The 18,819-nt window shown below is 35.9% G+C and overlaps 1 protein-coding gene across 1 annotated transcript; it reads right to left on the bottom strand.

Annotated features, from left to right (window-relative positions):
* Window positions 1-7,625: 7,625 nt before the first annotated feature.
* On the bottom strand, window positions 7,626-9,477 carry LOC149169393 (peroxidase 49-like). The gene is made up of 4 exons (XM_089427082.1): window positions 9,063-9,477; window positions 8,781-8,972; window positions 8,469-8,634; window positions 7,626-8,343 (listed from the first exon to the last, which is right to left on the bottom strand). The coding sequence occupies exons 1-4, from the start codon at window positions 9,318-9,320 to the stop codon at window positions 7,928-7,930; spliced, it is 1,032 nt and encodes a 343-aa protein (XP_089283208.1). The 5' UTR covers window positions 9,321-9,477; the 3' UTR covers window positions 7,626-7,927.
* Between the last annotated feature and the right edge of the window lie 9,342 nt (window positions 9,478-18,819).

The following is an 18,819-nucleotide window of genomic DNA, read 5'->3' as shown; positions in this document are numbered from 1 at the left end:
TTAATCTGTGGTGAAATCTGTTTCTGTTTGTAGAAAGTGTCAAAGAAACTTTGCATATATAACATTTTTATGTTTATAAAGGGCTTTTGGGAAACAAAAAAGGAATGTTTTATGGATTTTGCTAGTCTTAAAACAATAACATTATAGCTTATTCGCTAAAAGTAGATAAAATGTGCTCTAAGGTGAACAAATTTCTAAAGTGAACTAGAATTGTTGGAATTTTCTGATAAATCCCATAACAAACAGACAAAAATCGCACTCTGTTTTTACACAGAAAAACAGGAAAAATTCGCTTGCTGGAAACGGTGTTTCAGCAACACAGTTTTTTTTCAGTTGCTGAAACAGGTGTTTCAGCAACGGTGTTTCAGCAATAGGAAATTTTGTCAGTTGCTGAAACAGGTGTTTCAGCAACGGTGTTTCAGCAACGTAATTTTGACGTCAGGTAATTTTTGAGTTACGACGTGTTTCAGCAACGCTGATCGTCGTGTTTCAGCAACGGTGACGGTATAATAGCAACAGGAAAAATTTAACTTGTATTTATCAAAATAAACTAACTGTTACAGATTTGTCTTCCTCATACAGAGGGAATTTCAAAACTTCTATTGCTGAACATCTACTTCAGAAATTCACTAAGGAACGATTCTGTTCCACACAGATGAACATAAAAAACAAATTACATTCAAATTTCTGCACTGCTGTGCATTTCACTCTTCTGAAATTATTCTTCTTCCTCTTTTTTTCACGCTGCTGCATGCTTTCCTCTGTTCTGTGTGATTCTTCAGCTGCTGCTGCTGCTTCTTCTAACATTCTAACTTTAAAACAGAACTGCTGTGCGGTATTTATAAGCTGAAAGATATCTGATTAAAACAATAAAATATTACAAAATATCTTTTAATGTTTATCTCAGAATTTATTGCAGCAAGGCGGTGATGCCTTTATCAAAATCAAGTCGGCTGTCTACAGGGGAAATCAGCTGAAGCTTTAATGCATATTTATGTGCAAAAATATCAAAGGCGACTTTGCTGCACCGAACAGGCTGAAACATTTACTGCAAATCAGATTCATGTACAGCTGTTCATTGTTGCAGTTGGAATTAAATTCCAACACTCCCCCTTAATTTCAACTGCTGCATACCCAGACATTTTCTGAAATGATCAAAACCTTTCTTTGCTAATGGTTTTGTCAAGATGTCTGCAAGCTGATCCTCTGTTCTGCAGTGCTGCAAAACAATCTCACCATTGTTAACCAATTCACGTATGAAGTGATATTTGGTGTCTATGTGCTTTGTTCTTTTATGAAAAACAGAGTTTTTAGACAATGCTATTGCTGAGCTATTGTCACAGTAAATGGTTGTGCCATTTTCTTGTTCATGACACAAATCTTTGAGAACTCTTCTCAGCCATACTGCTTGGCATGCTGCTGCTGTTGCTGCCACATACTCTGCCTCTGCTGTTGATAAAGCCACAACTGGTTGCTTCTTGGAAGCCCATGAGATGGCTCCCGATCCCATATGAAACACATATCCCGATGTGCTTTTCCTATCATCAACACTTCCAGCCCAGTCACTGTCAGTGTAACCTGTCAACATGAAACTTTCAGAAGAGGAGTATAAAATACCAAACCCCTTCGTTCCATTCACATACCTTAGAATTCTCTTGGCTGCCTGCCAATGAGTCTCTTTCGGTCTTTCCATAAATCTGGAGATTAAACTCACAGCGTGCATAATGTCCGGCCTAGTTGCAGTCAAGTACATAAGGCTGCCAACTATGCTCTTGTACAATTTTGGATCAAAATATTTGCTGCTGTCTTCTTTGGTTAATTTCATCCCCACTACTGTTGGAGTCACAGCAGCCTTGCTGTTCTGCATGTTAAATCTCTTCAAAACAGCTTCTACATATTTATCTTGAGAAATGAAAACACCATTTTCACTTTGGTCTACTTCAATTCCAAGAAAATATCTTAAGAAGCCTAAGTCAGTCATTTCAAATTCACTCTTCATGACTGCTTTAAAATCAGCAATGAGAGAAGCATCATTGCTAGTAAAAATCAGATCATCTACATATAAAACAACAATAATAATCTTACCGTCATTCTGCTTTATGTAGAGTGTGGGTTCACCATCACACTTATCAAACCCATTCTCAATCAGATAAGCATCAATTCTGCTATACCATGCTCTTGGAGCTTGCTTCAGCCCATAAAGAGCCTTCTTCAGTTTACAAACTTTATGCTCTTGTCCTTCAACTTCATACCCCAGAGGTTGATCAACATAAACCTCTTCTTTTAACACTCCATTCAGGAATGCAGATTTAACATCCATCTGATAAATCTTCCATTTGTGTTGTGCTGCAATAGACAACACTGTTCTGACTGTTTCCATCCTTGCTACTGGTGCAAAGGTTTCATCATAGTCTATGCCTTGTTGCTGCTTGTAGCCTTTCACAACAAGCCTTGCTTTGTGCCTGTCAATCTTACCTTCGGCATTACTCTTGGTCTTATAAACCCACTTAACTCCAATGGCATCTTTGCCTTTAGGGAGATCCACTAACTCCCATGTTTTACTCTTCTCTATTGCACCAATTTCTTCATTCATTGCTTCAATCCATTTATCTTCATTTACAGCATCCTCAAAATGGATTGGGTCATCAATATGACAATACAAAGCGAATAATGAATTCAGACCGGTATTGTTACTTACCTCTCCTTGTTCATAAATCTCACTCAGATTTCTGAATCTTGGTCTTCTTGGTGTGCTTGGAGTTCCATCCGAACTTGAGGGTGTATTTGATCCCTGTGCTGTTTCAGCAGTTGCTGTTTGTGGTGTAACAGCAACTGTTCTTCCTTGACTTCTCAAGGCTGTTCGGATTCCAGCTTGTGGTGTGGTTTGTTGTACTTGCTGTGGTGTAGGAGGAGCCACCAAGGAAGGATTATTTGCTGCTGTCCCTTCCTCTTCTTCTTCATGAGACACTATTGTCTTTACATTCACCGTTTTATCCAAGCTTCCATCCCAAGCTTCATCTTCAATGAACTGCACATCTCTGCTTACTATTAACTTCTTGGTGGATGGATTATAGAGTTTGTATGCTTTTGACTCATCACAATAGCCAATAAAGACACACTTCTCCCCCTTACTATCAAGCTTTTTCCTTAGCTGATCCAGTACATGTGCATATGCCACACAACCGAATACTCTCATGTGAGTGACAGTTTGCTTTTGACCACTCCATGCCTCTTCTGGTATTCTGTTCATAACAGCTTTAGTTGGGCATCTATTCAAGATGTAAACTGCGCAAGTAACAGCTTCTGCCCAATACTCATACGGCAAGTGTTTTGCCTTCAGCATACTTCTGACCATGTCAAGAATGGTCCTATTCTTTCTTTCAGCAACACCGTTTTGCTGAGGTGTATACCTTGCTGTGAACTGCTTTTGTATGCCATTTTCTCTGCAAAAACGCAGAAATTCTTGGGAGATGTACTCTCCTCCTCTATCTGTTCTGAGCACTTTGATATAATGCCCACTCTGCTTTTCAACAAGAGTTTTGAAGTGGCGGAATTTCTCAAACACTTCACTCTTCTGTTTCAGCATATACACCCATGTCTTTCTGGTGTAATCATCAATAAAAGTTAAAACATATCTATTTCCAGCAAATGATGGTATTTGCATCGGTCCACACACATCAGAGTGAACTATTTCCAAGGGTGCTTTTGCCCTTATACTCTTTCCTGCTGGAAAGCTTTCTTTATGTTGCTTGCCCAAGATGCAGCCTTCACAAAGGCTGTCCGGTTTCTCAATCAACGGCAATCCCTTTACCATGCCCTTTCTGTGCAACAGATTCAAGCCTCCGAAATTGAGATGTCCAAATCTCAAATGCCACAACCAATTCACATCTTTCACCTGTTCTTGAAAGACTTCTTGTGTTACAGCCGCAATAGTTCTGCCTTCCTTCAAATCTGCCCTGAGTTTGAGAGGAAACATTCTATTGCTGGTCATTTGCACCTGTGCAATGATCCTTTTACTTGGAGGTATGTCTCTGATAGTACACAAATCATCTTTGAAGAACACGTTGTAACCTTTGTTCATGAGCTGTCCAATGCTCAAAAGATTACATTTCAGACCAGGTACATAGTATACAGCTTGCACAGTCATCTGTTCTCCATTTTTTGCTCGAATATTGACACTGCCCTTACCTTTGACAGTTATCTTATCATCAGTCCCTGTTGTTACCTCAGATTTCACATTTTCATCCAGATTGGCAAACATTGCAATATTTCCAGTCATGTGATTACTACAACCTGAGTCTAAGAACCAAAAATCATCTTGTTTGTCTTGTGCTATGTTACATGTTAACAGCACATTCTTTGGGTTCTTATCTTCTTCATTTGCAAAATTAACATTCTGCCTATTGTTCATGTCATTTTGTTTTTTCTTGCATTCATTGGCATAGTGTCCAAATTTTTTACAATAATGACATTGGACTTGGGATTTGTCATACCTTTGTCCATGGGCTTGCTGTTTGCTTGAACCTTCAGCTTGGTTCTGATTGCAGCTCCTTCCGCTTGTGCTAGCAGGGTAATTTCTGCCTCTGTTTTGGCTTCTTCCACGACCTCTCTAATTTGCTCTGCCTCTACCTCTTCTTTGGCCAAAAGACATCTGAGTCTTGAATGCTTGCTCAAAAGAGGAATCTGTTCCTCTACTCAGTCTGTGTTCATGAGACAACAGAGAAGCACTCAGCTCATCTACCGTGAACTGTGAGAGATCTTTTGTTTCTTCTATTGCCACCACAATAGATTCAAACCTTGAGGGTAAACATCTCAAGATTTTCTCTACAATCCTTCTATCTTCAAGAATCTCACCATGAGATCTTATCTGGGTTATCAAGCCAATAACCTGAGTGAAGAATGAATCTATTGTATCAGATTCCTTCATGCTGAGATTTTCAAAGTCTCTCCTCAACATCTGCAACTTTACAGTCTTCACCTTCTCCATGCCTTGATAGACAGTTTGGAGAATATCCCATGCCTCTTTGGACTTTTTTGCTGCTGCAATCCGCGGAAAAACACTTTCATGTACTGATTGGAAGAGGAAAAAGAGGGCTTTGGCATCCTTCTTTCTGTCACCCTTCAATTAGTCTCTTTCTGCTGCTGTCAAAGCAGCCAGTGTTGTTGCATCTGCAGGTTCAGCATAACCTGTTTCAACCAGCTCCCATATTCCTTGAGAAGCAAACAATGCTTTCATTGTTATGGACCAATAACTGTAATTTTTCCCATTAAACTGAGGCAGTTGGGGATTTGTCAAACCCGTTCCAGCATCTGCCATCTTAACCTGTACTGGTAAAGAAAAGATACTGTCTGTATTTTGAAAAACAAGTAAAAACTTTCTCTGCTAGAAAAATCTGCTTAACAAACTTCTTACAGCTCCTACAGTGAAAAACAATCTCTGTTTTTGACTCACTGAGTGCCTAGACTGGCTCCGATACCATGTTGGAATTTTCTGATAAATCCCATAACAAACAGACAAAAATCGCACTCTGTTTTTACACAGAAAAACAGGAAAAATTCGCTTGCTGGAAACGGTGTTTCAGCAACATAGTTTTTTTTCAGTTGCTGAAACAGGTGTTTCAGCAACGGTGTTTCAGCAATAGGAAATTTTGTCAGTTGCTGAAACAGGTGTTTCAGCAACGGTGTTTCAGCAACGTAATTTTGACGTCAGGTAATTTTTGAGTTACGACGTGTTTCAGCAACGCTGATCGTCGTGTTTCAGCAACGGTGATGGTATAATAGCAACAGGAAAAATTTAACTTGTATTTATCAAAATAAACTAACTGTTACAGATTTGTCTTCCTCATACAGAGGGAATTTCAAAACTTCTATTGCTGAACATCTACTTCAGAAATTCACTAAGGAACGATTCTGTTCCACACAGATGAACATAAAAAACAAATTACATTCAAATTTCTGCACTGCTGTGCATTTCACTCTTCTGAAATTATTCTTCTTCCTCTTTTTTTCACGCTGCTGCATGCTTTCCTCTGTTCTGTGTGATTCTTCAGCTGCTGCTGCTGCTTCTTCTAACATTCTAACTTTAAAACAGAACTGCTGTGCGGTATTTATAAGCTGAAAGATATCTGATTAAAACAATAAAATATTACAAAATATCTTTTAATGTTTATCTCAGAATTTATTGCAGCAAGGCGGTGATGCCTTTATCAAAATCAAGTCGGCTGTCTGCAGGGGAAATCAGCTGAAGCTTTAATGCATATTTATGTGCAAAAATATCAAAGGCGACTTTGCTGCACCGAACAGGCTGAAACATTTACTGCAAATCAGATTCATGTACAGCTGTTCATTGTTGCAGTTGGAATTAAATTCCAACAAGAATCCGGTTTCTAGGCAAAGACAAAGTAAATATTTATTGAATTTCCATTTATAAATTATGTAATTCTTGACCTAGATTAATGTGAATCTGTTATGTTACGAGCATGCGAAGCCTATCAAATGATGCATTTTCATTTAAAGAAACAAATTCGATAAAACAACGCATAAATTTCAATTATTTCTGTTCCATGTGAGTTTGAATATTCAAAGCGAATATATTGGAACACCTGGATCAAATTTGTTTGTTTTGAATTGTGTGTATCCAAAATTCTTAGTGCGTTTGCTTTCATTTCGTTTTGTTTTGAAATGTAGTATTGATATTGTATAGTCTTTGCAGTTCGGAATACTAGCTTTGCAGTACTATCATAGACACCTCATATCTCATTCATTTGGAATTTGAATAATCACGTGACTTCCCATGTTTGGACGTGGATGAGAAAATACTTATCCAATTCATCATCATGTGACTTGTCCAAATGTGGACGGTAAAATATTTTTTATCCAATCGATTCCACTCTTCACTCAATGTAACAGAAAAGCAATCCAACAACAACACAATGTGAATCCATGTGAATCAATGAGAAGGCCTACCAATGTGAATCCATCCACATCTGCATTGTGAATAAGGAAGGATGAAAATAACCATCCTAGAATCCATTATTATTATAATCCATTTGACCATCAAAGTTTCCTCAGAATTTTATAAGATCAACGCTTGTACCAATGCAATTTATTTTTTTCTGCTATTATTTATACACGTCTGAATTTTATAAGATTTAACGCTTATGCCAATGCATTTTTTTGTTCTGTTATTATTTATATAAGTCATCGTTTGATCATCAAATATCCACATCATTTTCTGGTTGTATTAAGTTTTAGCCACTGTGCCAATTCGCTGTGTTATTTTGTTTATAACACTAGATCATAGTGCCGCTTGCACTTTTTTCCTTTATTTCACATGACTAGTAAGCGTCTTAAGCTTTGTCAAACATATAAATCTGCACTGCCATTACTCTATGAGTAAGAGATTACATCATTAATATGTGATGGGGACTATGTCTGAAAGTTTATGTTGGACTACTCTCGTTATCCAAGATTAACATTCATAATAATCACGATGTTTACAGTGCAGGCAAGCATTCAAAGAGTATCATCACTTTGATATTCAAATGACATACACCACCTTCACGAAACCCCAAACTTCCATTTTATTTTAATTTTAATTTTTTGGGAAAACACGATCAGTTGGAAAAAGGTACAGAGAAATCAAATATGATGAATCTCAAGATCTTGATATGAACAACTCATTAAGCCCCCATTGATTCGATTATGTGGAGATACTTTTACATGAAAATTTCATGTGCAGGTTGAACTAATTTCCGTAGATTGTCTGACCCTATTTGAAACAAAATAGTTTACTGATGGCATAATTATTATAGATGTGAATTCGCTCGAAAGAATTATTTAGTAATACATTTTGATCACAGCTACGAAGGGGAACGTAAGATGAAGCAATGCATGAGAATGAAAAATAACTAAAATCAAGTTCTGATCAACTGAGAACAGTACGACAGTTGACCCTGATTTCTCCAATGGTGCCTGTAAGAGGGCTGATATTCCCCATCTTCACCATCGATTCTGCAAACTGTTGGAGAAAGAGCTCTTCATTTTCTGCATAAGCCTTCACTGTTTCCATCGTCGTCCCTTGGCCCTTGGCGAACAATTCTTCGTCTGAATTCAACAATCCATACCCGCTCAGCAAGTTCTTGAAGTAGTAGTTGTCGAATTTGGTAGGACTTACAAAATCCAATGGGGACAAGTTATTATCTCCTCCCGATTTCGGGCACCCAGATATGAGCCGACTATAGTAAGATTTGTCCAGGCTGGAGTCTGCCTGCCCATTTCCACTCTGGTTGTAAAGTCTCTGCCGGAAACTTGTGCATCGAGATTGGCCGATCGTGTGACTCCCTGATTAATTGGCATTTGCATTTGTATGTCATTACTTAATAATCTCCACTTAATATTGGATGCTGCAAAACGAAATGAATGAACTGCAAATTATGACGCTGAAAGTAAATACGATATATAAATACCTGAAAGGGCCACCAAGTCTACCTCATCCAGACCCTGGGGTTTAAACTTAGTAATTAGAGTCTGGAGAGTTGAGTTGGGCGCAGGGATATTGTTGTTGGACCCACTCAAACTTGCACTCCTCGAGTCTCTTCTCCCCAGTAAAACTTCCCAGCCCAGGCCTCCACTCTGATATTATTCATTTATAACATATCACTAGGAACTATTAGTTACTAGATTATAATATTGTCATGGAAATCAAGTGCTAGCAAAGAGATGTATATATGTTATACTAAGATACTGGCTAGTAAAGAGATTAGCATATGATTTATTACCAGGACCACTGAGTCACGAGCTGAAATAGCAAGAATATCTGCACAGGATACAGTTTTGGGACAGGCCTTCTCCAATTCACTCTTAATCTGATCAATGACTTCAAATCCTCTGGCAGAGTTATTGTTTGGATTTGATCCCTTCTCACTCACAATGGTTGAACTGTTATCCAGCAGCAAAGAGGCGTCGCACCCCTGTCATGCCATGAAAATTTCACCCATAAATACATACATTTTACTACTAATAGCAATTAGATCAATGTGCATAAAGAAAATAATGGTGACCTGAACAAAACAATCATGGAAGTGAAGCCTGAGTAAGGATGCTGCCATTCGAGCTTCCTTCATCACCGCCTTCTCTACGACCGATTGAACTATTTGTTCGGCCATGGGACATGAATGGTCATAAAAATGTGGAATCAAGTTATTAGAAGACTGAGGGTACGACACCGGGAATGACATTACGAACGCCTGCAGCGAACAACGTAGCAAAAGAGGGATAAGGGAGAGGCGGGGCGACATAGATATGGTCATGATTCTCATGAATGAACGAACTGCGATTTGGATCAATGAGCCCAAGAAACACGAAAGAAAGAAGAGGCTGTTGGTCTTGGGTATGTGGACGCGTTACATAGATATGGCCATCATTGTCATGAATGAACGAACTGAGATTTGGATGTATGAATGAAACCAAGAAACACGAAAGAAAGAAGATGCTGTAGGTCTTGGGTATGTGGACTCTTCCTTATATAAAGGCATGGGCAGTACTCCGCCGCGTTAACGTTGAATTCAAGTGTTGAAAAATTCAATGGAAGAAGACTGCTCAGCTACTCCACTCTACCACAACCTACGCGGCATGGTTGATTCATATCTTTAATTGTTACTAAAGAATTTTAAAGTCAACAAGAACGCAAATTTTCCTGTCGGTTGGCTATTCAAAACCTGAAGAAGAATACGCGTGTCCGACTAAGTCAATGATCAAAGACGAATAGTGGTTGTCCCATGCATGAAAGGACGGCCGAAAGTTTGAAGGGCAGGTAGCCGCCATTGTTGTTGTTCTTGTACTCCGTATATATAAAATTCAAATTCCTTTAACCCGCAAGTACCTCCTTTTCCCTTTTTTTTTCCAATATAAAATAGGAAGCAGAAAGAAAAATATTTGTCCCAATAAACCACCGTTCCAACTCTCGGAAGCTTCAAAATAAGTAATTCCTCTTCAGGGATCTTCATATATATAAAATCCCTTTAAAGCAACAAATTTGTCTTTCGTCTACTTTAGAAACTGCATTTTTTAACCACCTTATTGCGTAACTTATTTATAAATTTATATAAAAAAGTTTGAAACAAAATATAAACACTGTCCCAAGAAACTTGCATACAGGCGTATGCCACCTTTTTCCTTGAAGCCGCATCTCAACGGATTTTCTTATGAGCGTCGGAGAGAGACGGCTGCTCCACGGCTGCTCCACTTATGGTGTGTTTGTCATTTCACCAACTCCCAATCACCCACTCCACTTTACTTTTTTTTTTCTCAAATGAAAAAATCGTGTCTCAAGTTTGGACTATACATAGTTTTGTTATGAATTAGACCTAGATTGGAATACAATAACTGTGGTGAACAAATCTCTGTAAACTATCTATCTAAAATTTACCAATATAAAAAAATTGTACAAAAATTAAATATTCAAAAATCGCAGTTACATAGCCAATTTAATATTTACCCTCATGTGAAATTAATATCTAAACTAGCCATGTAATTGTGGTTTAATATACAATAAATTGTTAGGTATGGGCATGTTTTATCTTTTCAATTTTATATTATTTATTGTTTGTAAATTTATTTATTTTTAATTGTAAAGCTAATTTTTTTATATATTTAATTAGTTGAAATTTTAAAATAATATGGTAATCAATATGAATTACTATTATTATTTCTTTTTATATGAAATATAGAATTGTTTGTATTGATTAATTTATATTTAATATTTTGTGTGACAATTGAGAGATTGATGACCATTTCGAGAGACTTGTTTGTTTTGAAGGAACTTGTGGATTCGTCGCCTTTTAGTTGATAAAATGGTTATTGGAGTGGAGTTCTATTGAAGGATCCTCCAACTGAAAGGATAAGAGGGGTTTTATCCCCCCTTCATCCCCTGTCTATTAACTGGCGTTGGTGGATTTCGCAGAGCTACACGGACTATGCGAAGCAACATATCTTAGCATGCCCACTGGATGTATTGTTGCAAATTCTTATGGTCTGCATGTCGATGAACTTTTTGGGATCCTTGAGCTAGAGGAGGCTCTTGGACTTAGCAATTGCAATAGTGGTAAGGATGTCAGCAAAATGTTTTCTAAAATGTCAGAAAGAGATACTCACTGAGAGTATGGTAATGCACACAAAGTGTTTGACAAAATTCTCCAGCTAGTGTTGGATCTAGAAATGAAAGGTGTTGGGGACTTAGATCATAAAAAATTTCCAAGTTTTCTTCAGTCCATGTCTCGTGAGTCCCTTTGTTTATGGTCATAGAATCAAATGTTGTCAGGGCATTGGCTGACAATATTCAACAACAAACAGGTATCCCTATGGGTAAGATGAGGCTCCTCTGCAGAGGGAGGAAACTAAAGATGGAAAAAGGCATGTGAAACTATGGGATTTAGAGGGATTCCACTATCTCTATAGTAGCATGCTTGTTTGGAGGTGCCCGAGAAGGCGAGGCATCTTCAATATGCAATCCCCTTCCATTCAAAGATTCCCTTAAGTTAGATTCCAACTCTTAGTCACTAAAGGATCTCTCATGTCAAGCTTTCAGGGTGGAGAATTCACCATACACCCCAACATTTGAGGTGAATGACATTTTAACTATGATGAAGGTAGTAGATTATAAATGGCAAGCCATTATATGTTGTTTCAATGGTTTTTGGCCCTCGGCTTTTGCCTTTTGGGATTGGGTTCATCATAATCGATCTGAGAATTTAGATTTTCTATTTTGTTTGAAAGAATATTTTGTGGTAGTCTTCAAGGACCTTGAAGACCAGAAGAGTGTTTTCGACCAAAGGCCCTAGTTTTGGGGTCGTGTAGGTCTTTCAATTCAACCATGGTCTCTAGAGATTAACCCTCTTTCCATGAAAACTCTTACTACTCTAATATGGGTAAGGCTCCCAAACATACCCCTCCAATGGATTTGGCTAGATGTCTTCCGAAAAATTGGTAATTCAATTGGTCACTTCATCAAAATAGACAGTGAAATATTGGCTAAAGGCTTCATCTCATTTGTCTGTATTTGGGTTGAACTGGACATGAGTGAAGGATTACTAGATAAAATTACTCCCAAGTTGGCTGGAAAGGAACATTCTCAACCCTTTGATTATGAAAATGTTTCTTTCAAGTGTAGAGTTTATCAGCAACTTAGGCATCCTCAAAATGCATGCCCATTCTCAAAAGGTTCATGTGACGCCTTGGAGACAAGAATAACCAGTTGTGGTTGGTGTGATCGAAAGACAACATGTGTTAAGATATTGACAAGCAAAAATATTTGTTCAGAACAACAAAAGACAACCCTAGACATCTCGACTTCTCAAGATGCAGAGGAGACCCTAGTGGCAATGCCTCATCCATCAACAATGGAGAATATCTTGTCAAAGAGTAGTGATAGAACATTAGCAATTCATGTTAGTAATCAACAAGCTTAAGTGCACCCATGAGTTTGACCACTCCGACTATGAGAAAGAAATTTCGCGCTGAGCTAGGATGGAAGTGATGGAGTTCTCTCAAACAATTGCAACTGATAACTATATAGGTTGGGTGGATCTCTGTAGGAGAAAAATGAAAAAATAAAAACCCATTAACAATTCTAGTGTGTAAAACTAGAAATGTTGAAGATGTTCTTTGAAGTTCTCACTTCTTGATTTAATCTCTCTTTTTTCTTTTTTTTTATTTAATAGAATTTAATTTAAAAAACAACTATATATATTTTTATTTAATAGAATTTAATTTAAGAAATAAATATATAATTGTTTGTAATTTTTATTGATAAAAATAAAATTACAATATAACTAATTAAATTTAATTCTAGATTAAACTATAAAATTCTTCTAGACACAGTTAAATATAAAGAAAAAAAAAAAAAACCAGCCCACAGGGCTTTGGATTGACAGTGAATGGGTGCATTGTTAAGGCACTCCTTGTGACAGGTCACTGGTTCAAATCCCCCATGGGTGCTTACTTACCAAAAAAAAATACAAAAAATAATAAAAATAATATATAAAATATGAACTTTACAAAAATATAAATAGTATTATTAAGAATTGACATATATTCATCTTAATTTTCTATGTACCAACTAGCATAGATCAATCTTAATTACAAGTCTATGAAGTGTAGAAATGGATAAGTTTATTGAGGTGGGTAAGTTTCTTGAGGTGAAAATATCTTTTAGAGTGTTAGAACAAAAGAATATTTGCACCATATGAGACTTGATCTCTTTCCACACTTGGTACATTCATGGTTAAGATTGATACACACACACTAATGCCATGTATAATTTTTCATTTTTTAAATTGTATTTTTGAATGCAAAAATGAATTGAATGCCTTGAAAATTCCCTTGGATACTTGAATTGTTTAAACTACACATCTTAAACTTTTAATTACAAAAATATTTATTGATTCTAGATAAAATTGTCAAGACCTTTTTTTTAGTTTTAAAAATGAGAAAAGATGTACACCTCCAAAGACATTATTTTGTTTGGGAGATTGATAGATCCAAAATTAAAATGGATCTATGTTGGTTTATATATATATATATATCCCGATAGTAAATATAGTTAGATATTTGTCATTTTTCATTGACGTGTTTTATAATTTTATAATCTAGTTTTTTTTACTGTAATGTACATGTGTGTGCATGGGGGGTTCTCAGAAAGATTTTACTATAAGTATTATGTTTTTATATGTTTATTAATTAAAGTATTTACATGAGGTAGATCTCATGTCTTAAGGGACCTCGTACACCAATTTGGTGTTGTCTTGGTGGTGACTTTAAAATTAGATTATAATTATTATAGTAAAAAAGATTGGATTATTAATTTGGAGTGGAAATATAACATACATTTGAAGAGATTTCTTATATCAAACTAAACATGCAAATAATTGAATAAAAGAGTTATAATAACACATTATAAGAAAGTTAATTAACCTAACCTTATCTGTGTTATTATAATAATTTTGAAATATATAGAATAATTGAAGATAAGTCATTATAAAGTTATTAGAAGAATTATATGGTGCATTGTGCACATTTAATGGGTTGATTAGAAAATATGAGGAGTGAGTGAAATTCTAAAATGAAAAGGAAACTTTATGCTACTTACAACATATTGATTCTAAATGGATCGAATGTATTGAAGCAAAGAAGTCCATATGGGGATGCATTTTTTTTTGGTTGGTTCAATGGTAGTAACATGTTGTATTAATTTTAATTAAACCAAAATATAAGGGAGCCTTGTGTGCAACATAAGGGTTTTATACATTTTAATTATATGAAGTAGATTTATAAAACTATTTTACTATGACCAAAGAAATATTTTGTTAATAAAGAAGGTATTCAATGAATGAAAGAGTAAGGATATGGAGTGAATATCCATATTTAATAAAATCGCAAGAAACAATCAAAATAAAATTTGCTTACAAAAATTAATTAATATTTAATATTTTTATTATACTTGAGAAAGTTTGATAAATTAAGAGAGATTCATAGAATGAAGGAAAAAATATTTCGAATAAAGAAATGATGAAAATGTTAATGTGAAAAATTCCACACATTGAAGACAATTTAAGGTAGCTGTTAAAACAATTTAGTGTGTGGAGTTTCGATGTAACCCACAAAAACTCCAAAATCTACAGTCAACTCAAGCTTTTTCCTCAAATCTTTGGAGACATGGCAATAAATAGAGGCTCCAAAAATTCTGAAGTGATACACATCCATATTTCTCCCTCAGAAAGCATCCTCTGTTGTGATCATACCAAAAATCTAATGAGTACTCTAGTTCTACAAGTAGAATGTTGTGTTACATGCCTTTGCCAACAAATGCAGTGGTAGGCCTTGGTCATGTAGCATAGATATTGCAACTCCAACAATTCTCTGGTTCTTTCTCTCAGCTAACCCATTTTGCTTTGGGTTGTGAGGTGTTGTCATTTGTCTTCGAATACCTTCTTTCACACATAACTCCTTGCAATGGTTAGAAACATACTCACCTCCATTGTTTCTCCTTAGAGACTTCACCTTCTTATCGATCTCTTTCTCAACTAGTGCCTTTGAACTCTACAGAATTGGAGAATGTCTCATCCTTCTTCCGCATGAAGAAGATCCAACACTTGAGAAATCATCAATAAAAATAACAAAATATTTGTGTCTGGCACTGGAGGCTGTCGAGAAAGAACCATAAACATCAAAGTGGACTCTTTCCAAGACTACATGTGCTATGCTATCTCGCTCATGGAATGTGGATATCACATACTTCCCCAAGGTACAACCTTTGTAGACATTGTACTGCTCAAGTGCTCCTTTAGGGAGGCCAGTGGTTATTTTCTACATAATTTTCTGGGTGCCATGATGCAAATGACCCAATCTCCTGTGCCAATGTTCATCGACATTGCGACTCTACACTTTTTATGCCTTATTGCTTAATGTAGAACAATCTTCCACATATAACTTGTACAGGTTCTTCACATGAATCTTGATCTACTTCACTTGTCCAGTGGCTATGTATCTAAGGAATGCTTTCCCTTTGCTAAAGATCACATCATAACCACAGTCTTCCAAAACTACTATAGAGATGAGATTCTTCTTTAGGCCTAGAACAAACATCACATCTTTGAGGTGAAGAGGAGATCCAGACTCCCTCTGAAAGGTTACTATACCAATCTAAGGATCACTATACCTTCTTTCATCTCCAAGCTCAATATGCATTTGGATATCTTTCTCCTCTAGGTCATTGAAAAACTCTCTACACACTATCATGTGGAACAAGGAACCATAGTCCAAGTACCACACACTTCCCATCACAATGTTGGCCATGCATGCAATAAGTATGATGTCTAGCTCAAATCGTGAAGCCAATTCCTCAATTGTTGCTCCTCTTGAGTTCTTCTTGCCATACTTTTTATGTGGACACTTTGTAGCATAGTGCCCGAATTCATGATAATTGAAGAATTTTATCTTGGATAAGTCTTTCTTTCCCCCTTGGATGGATTCTAGTTTGGTTTGAGATTTATTTCCTTCTCCCTTGTTTCCCTTTCCAACCAATGCAAAAATTTCTTCATCCTCGCCCTTTGATGAAGTTTCATCTCTCGTATTCCACCTAATTTTTGCTTGTACATGATTAGACTATAAGCATTCCCAATTTGGTAATTTCTCCCTCCCATTCACCGAGTCTTGGTAGTTATTCCAGCTTTTGGGAAGACCTAGAAGAGTTAGGCTCACAAGGTCATCTTCTGCAACATTCACACCAACCCCTCTAAGCTCATCATGAACTTGGGTAAATCAGGTGAGATATTGTAGGATAATGTCATTTTTCTGCATCTTGATATTTCAAGGTTTGTCTTTGAGGGCCAGTTTTCTATGATCGTTGTTATTCTCGAACAACTCTATCAATTCCTTCCACATTGTGTAAGGAGTTTCTTTCCCATGGAGATTTGAGATAATGTGGTGTCACACTCCCTGCAAGATTATTCTTCTCGCCTTGGCTACATCTTTATTCCATTAGGCTAGGTTTTGTGCATCATATTCCCGTGGTTTTCAATATTTGTCTTGACATATTATAGCTATCCATTTTCATCGAGCACTACCTCCATGCGATAATTTCATGCAATGAAATTAGAGCTTCCTTTCAAGGAATACTATAATATCAATCCGTTGAAGGTCATATTCCCAAATATGAAGATATCCTGCTACACTAAAGTTGCAAATTCGAACCTCCTCAGAAACAACTTTGAAATTCCTGCTCTAATGTGAATCATGCTATGATACCATGTAGAAATTTGGTGTAGAATTGCAATTGCTCAAGAATTTTTAATCTAAATCAAGAGACATAATTCTACTCTACTATTTTGCAGACATTAATTCACAATTTAGAACAACAATCTCAGACATGCAGTAAGAAATAACACACATGCACAATAATTTTCAAGGGGAAAGAAACTGCTGAAAACCCCTTAATCCTGCTTGCATTGAATCATATGAATAGAAATGTATTACAATTTCTTGCTTACTTTGAGCTCAACTTGCAAGTGAATATCCTATCTCTCTACTCAATGAGAAGCTCTAACACAAACTTCGTCAATTTATGCCTCAGCTTGAGCACCTATTTCCTTGTGCAAATCCTGAGGAATTAGGCCTCTATTATTTAGGAATTTTCCTCTAATTGATTGCACAATTCCCAAGGGTTATCATCTCACTACATGTAACACTTGTACAGTCAAGACTAGTCTACAATTGATGTTACACTACCTTGGAATCTCCACCACAGCTGGGGAACTTGAATTCTCTCCATGCACTAGTTATTTTGGGATGATTGATTAATTAACTAGATGATCATTGTGTTAGACTACTGTCCCACTACACAACAAACCTTCCACTAGTTTTACCAACAATTATAACTAGTTTAAACGAAGAAAACTAGATATAACTGAACTCAATTTTTAAAATTTAGCAATCACACATGATTATCTGATCTCCAAGCCCTCTAACTTGAATTTACTGATCTAAATGAGTGACAAGAGTAATGCCACACAATTTAAATGTATCCAAGTTGTTTGGTGATGTGGAAATTCGAATTTTCTCAATTTGACCAAGGAAAAATCAAATTGACACTTTCTTGCTACACTCCTAAACAATTCCTAGCCCTTTTAATCTCATAGTTTTATTGAGGATGCCATATTTTGGTCATTAGAGACTATCTACAAGTGAATCAATGTATCTTTATGTTCAATTATTTTTCGTAGTACTTTTTCTTCTATGAGGAAAGTTGTTTCAATTTATGATTTACTTTCTAGTTTTTCCTTGAATATTGCGAAGGTGTCTTCATTTTTCTACTCTTTCACATAAAAAATAATGAGGGTCAAGTCTCTTTTGTTTATGGTTTAACTCTACAACCTTATTCATCTCTTTTTTGATGACTTTGATACCAAATTTATATTCTTTATGTTCCAAACTATTTAGGGCCAGATTGTTACTTAGATTTTCTTTTAGCTATTTATTTAACATTGTTTCTAAGACTGCATTTGTCTTCAAAATATTCTTTTTGGGTTGATTGTTTCTTTTCTTGGATTTTTCATATTTATCATCAATCATTTCTTCTAACTTGCTTGAAGTTTGGCTTCTCTCACTCCTCTCTCTAATTTTAATTTTTTTGTTCATATGGATTATCACAAATTACTTTGCTATAAAAAATATAATTAATATAATTGGAAAAACATTAATAACTAAAAATGATATATTAAGAATAGTTATTCAATTTGTTACTCAAAATCAAAGTTTACTGTGAATATCTCAAAGATGTTACTGAATATGTATCATTGCATCTAGAGGTGCTCTACATCCCATTATAGAGTAGATGTGTAGGTGTAATGTAAGTATGTAAACAATTTTAAATGTCGGCTTAATTAAAAAATAAAAAATTATATTCACCCCCACATTACCTTGGATATTATTAACTTGTAAAAATTAGGCTTTGTTACAATACCATCTTCCCAAAAACCATCAAAATATTTTATAACAATACGCCAATATCTTTAACCATGGATAATCATCCCCACTTTACCATAGATATTATTAACTTGTAAACAAGCTTTATTACAATACCACGGGCTAATACCATGATTTATCAATACCACATGCCCAAAAAGCATAACTTATTTTACAATCAAAATATTTTATAACAATATGACAAGATTCTTAATCATGGATATTCACCCCCACTATGTGATTGATATTATGAACTTGTGAATATACTTTGTTACAATAGCATCGCTTAACAATACCACA

This window comes from Pinus tabuliformis, chromosome 4_2 (genome assembly GCF_031772625.1).
Source record: "Pinus tabuliformis cultivar Carrire ecotype Pingquan chromosome 4_2, CPIR1, whole genome shotgun sequence".
Taxonomy (NCBI): Eukaryota; Viridiplantae; Streptophyta; class Pinopsida; order Pinales; family Pinaceae; genus Pinus; species Pinus tabuliformis.
Note: the sequence above shows the minus strand (reverse complement) of the source record. Positions and strands in the feature narration are given on the sequence as shown.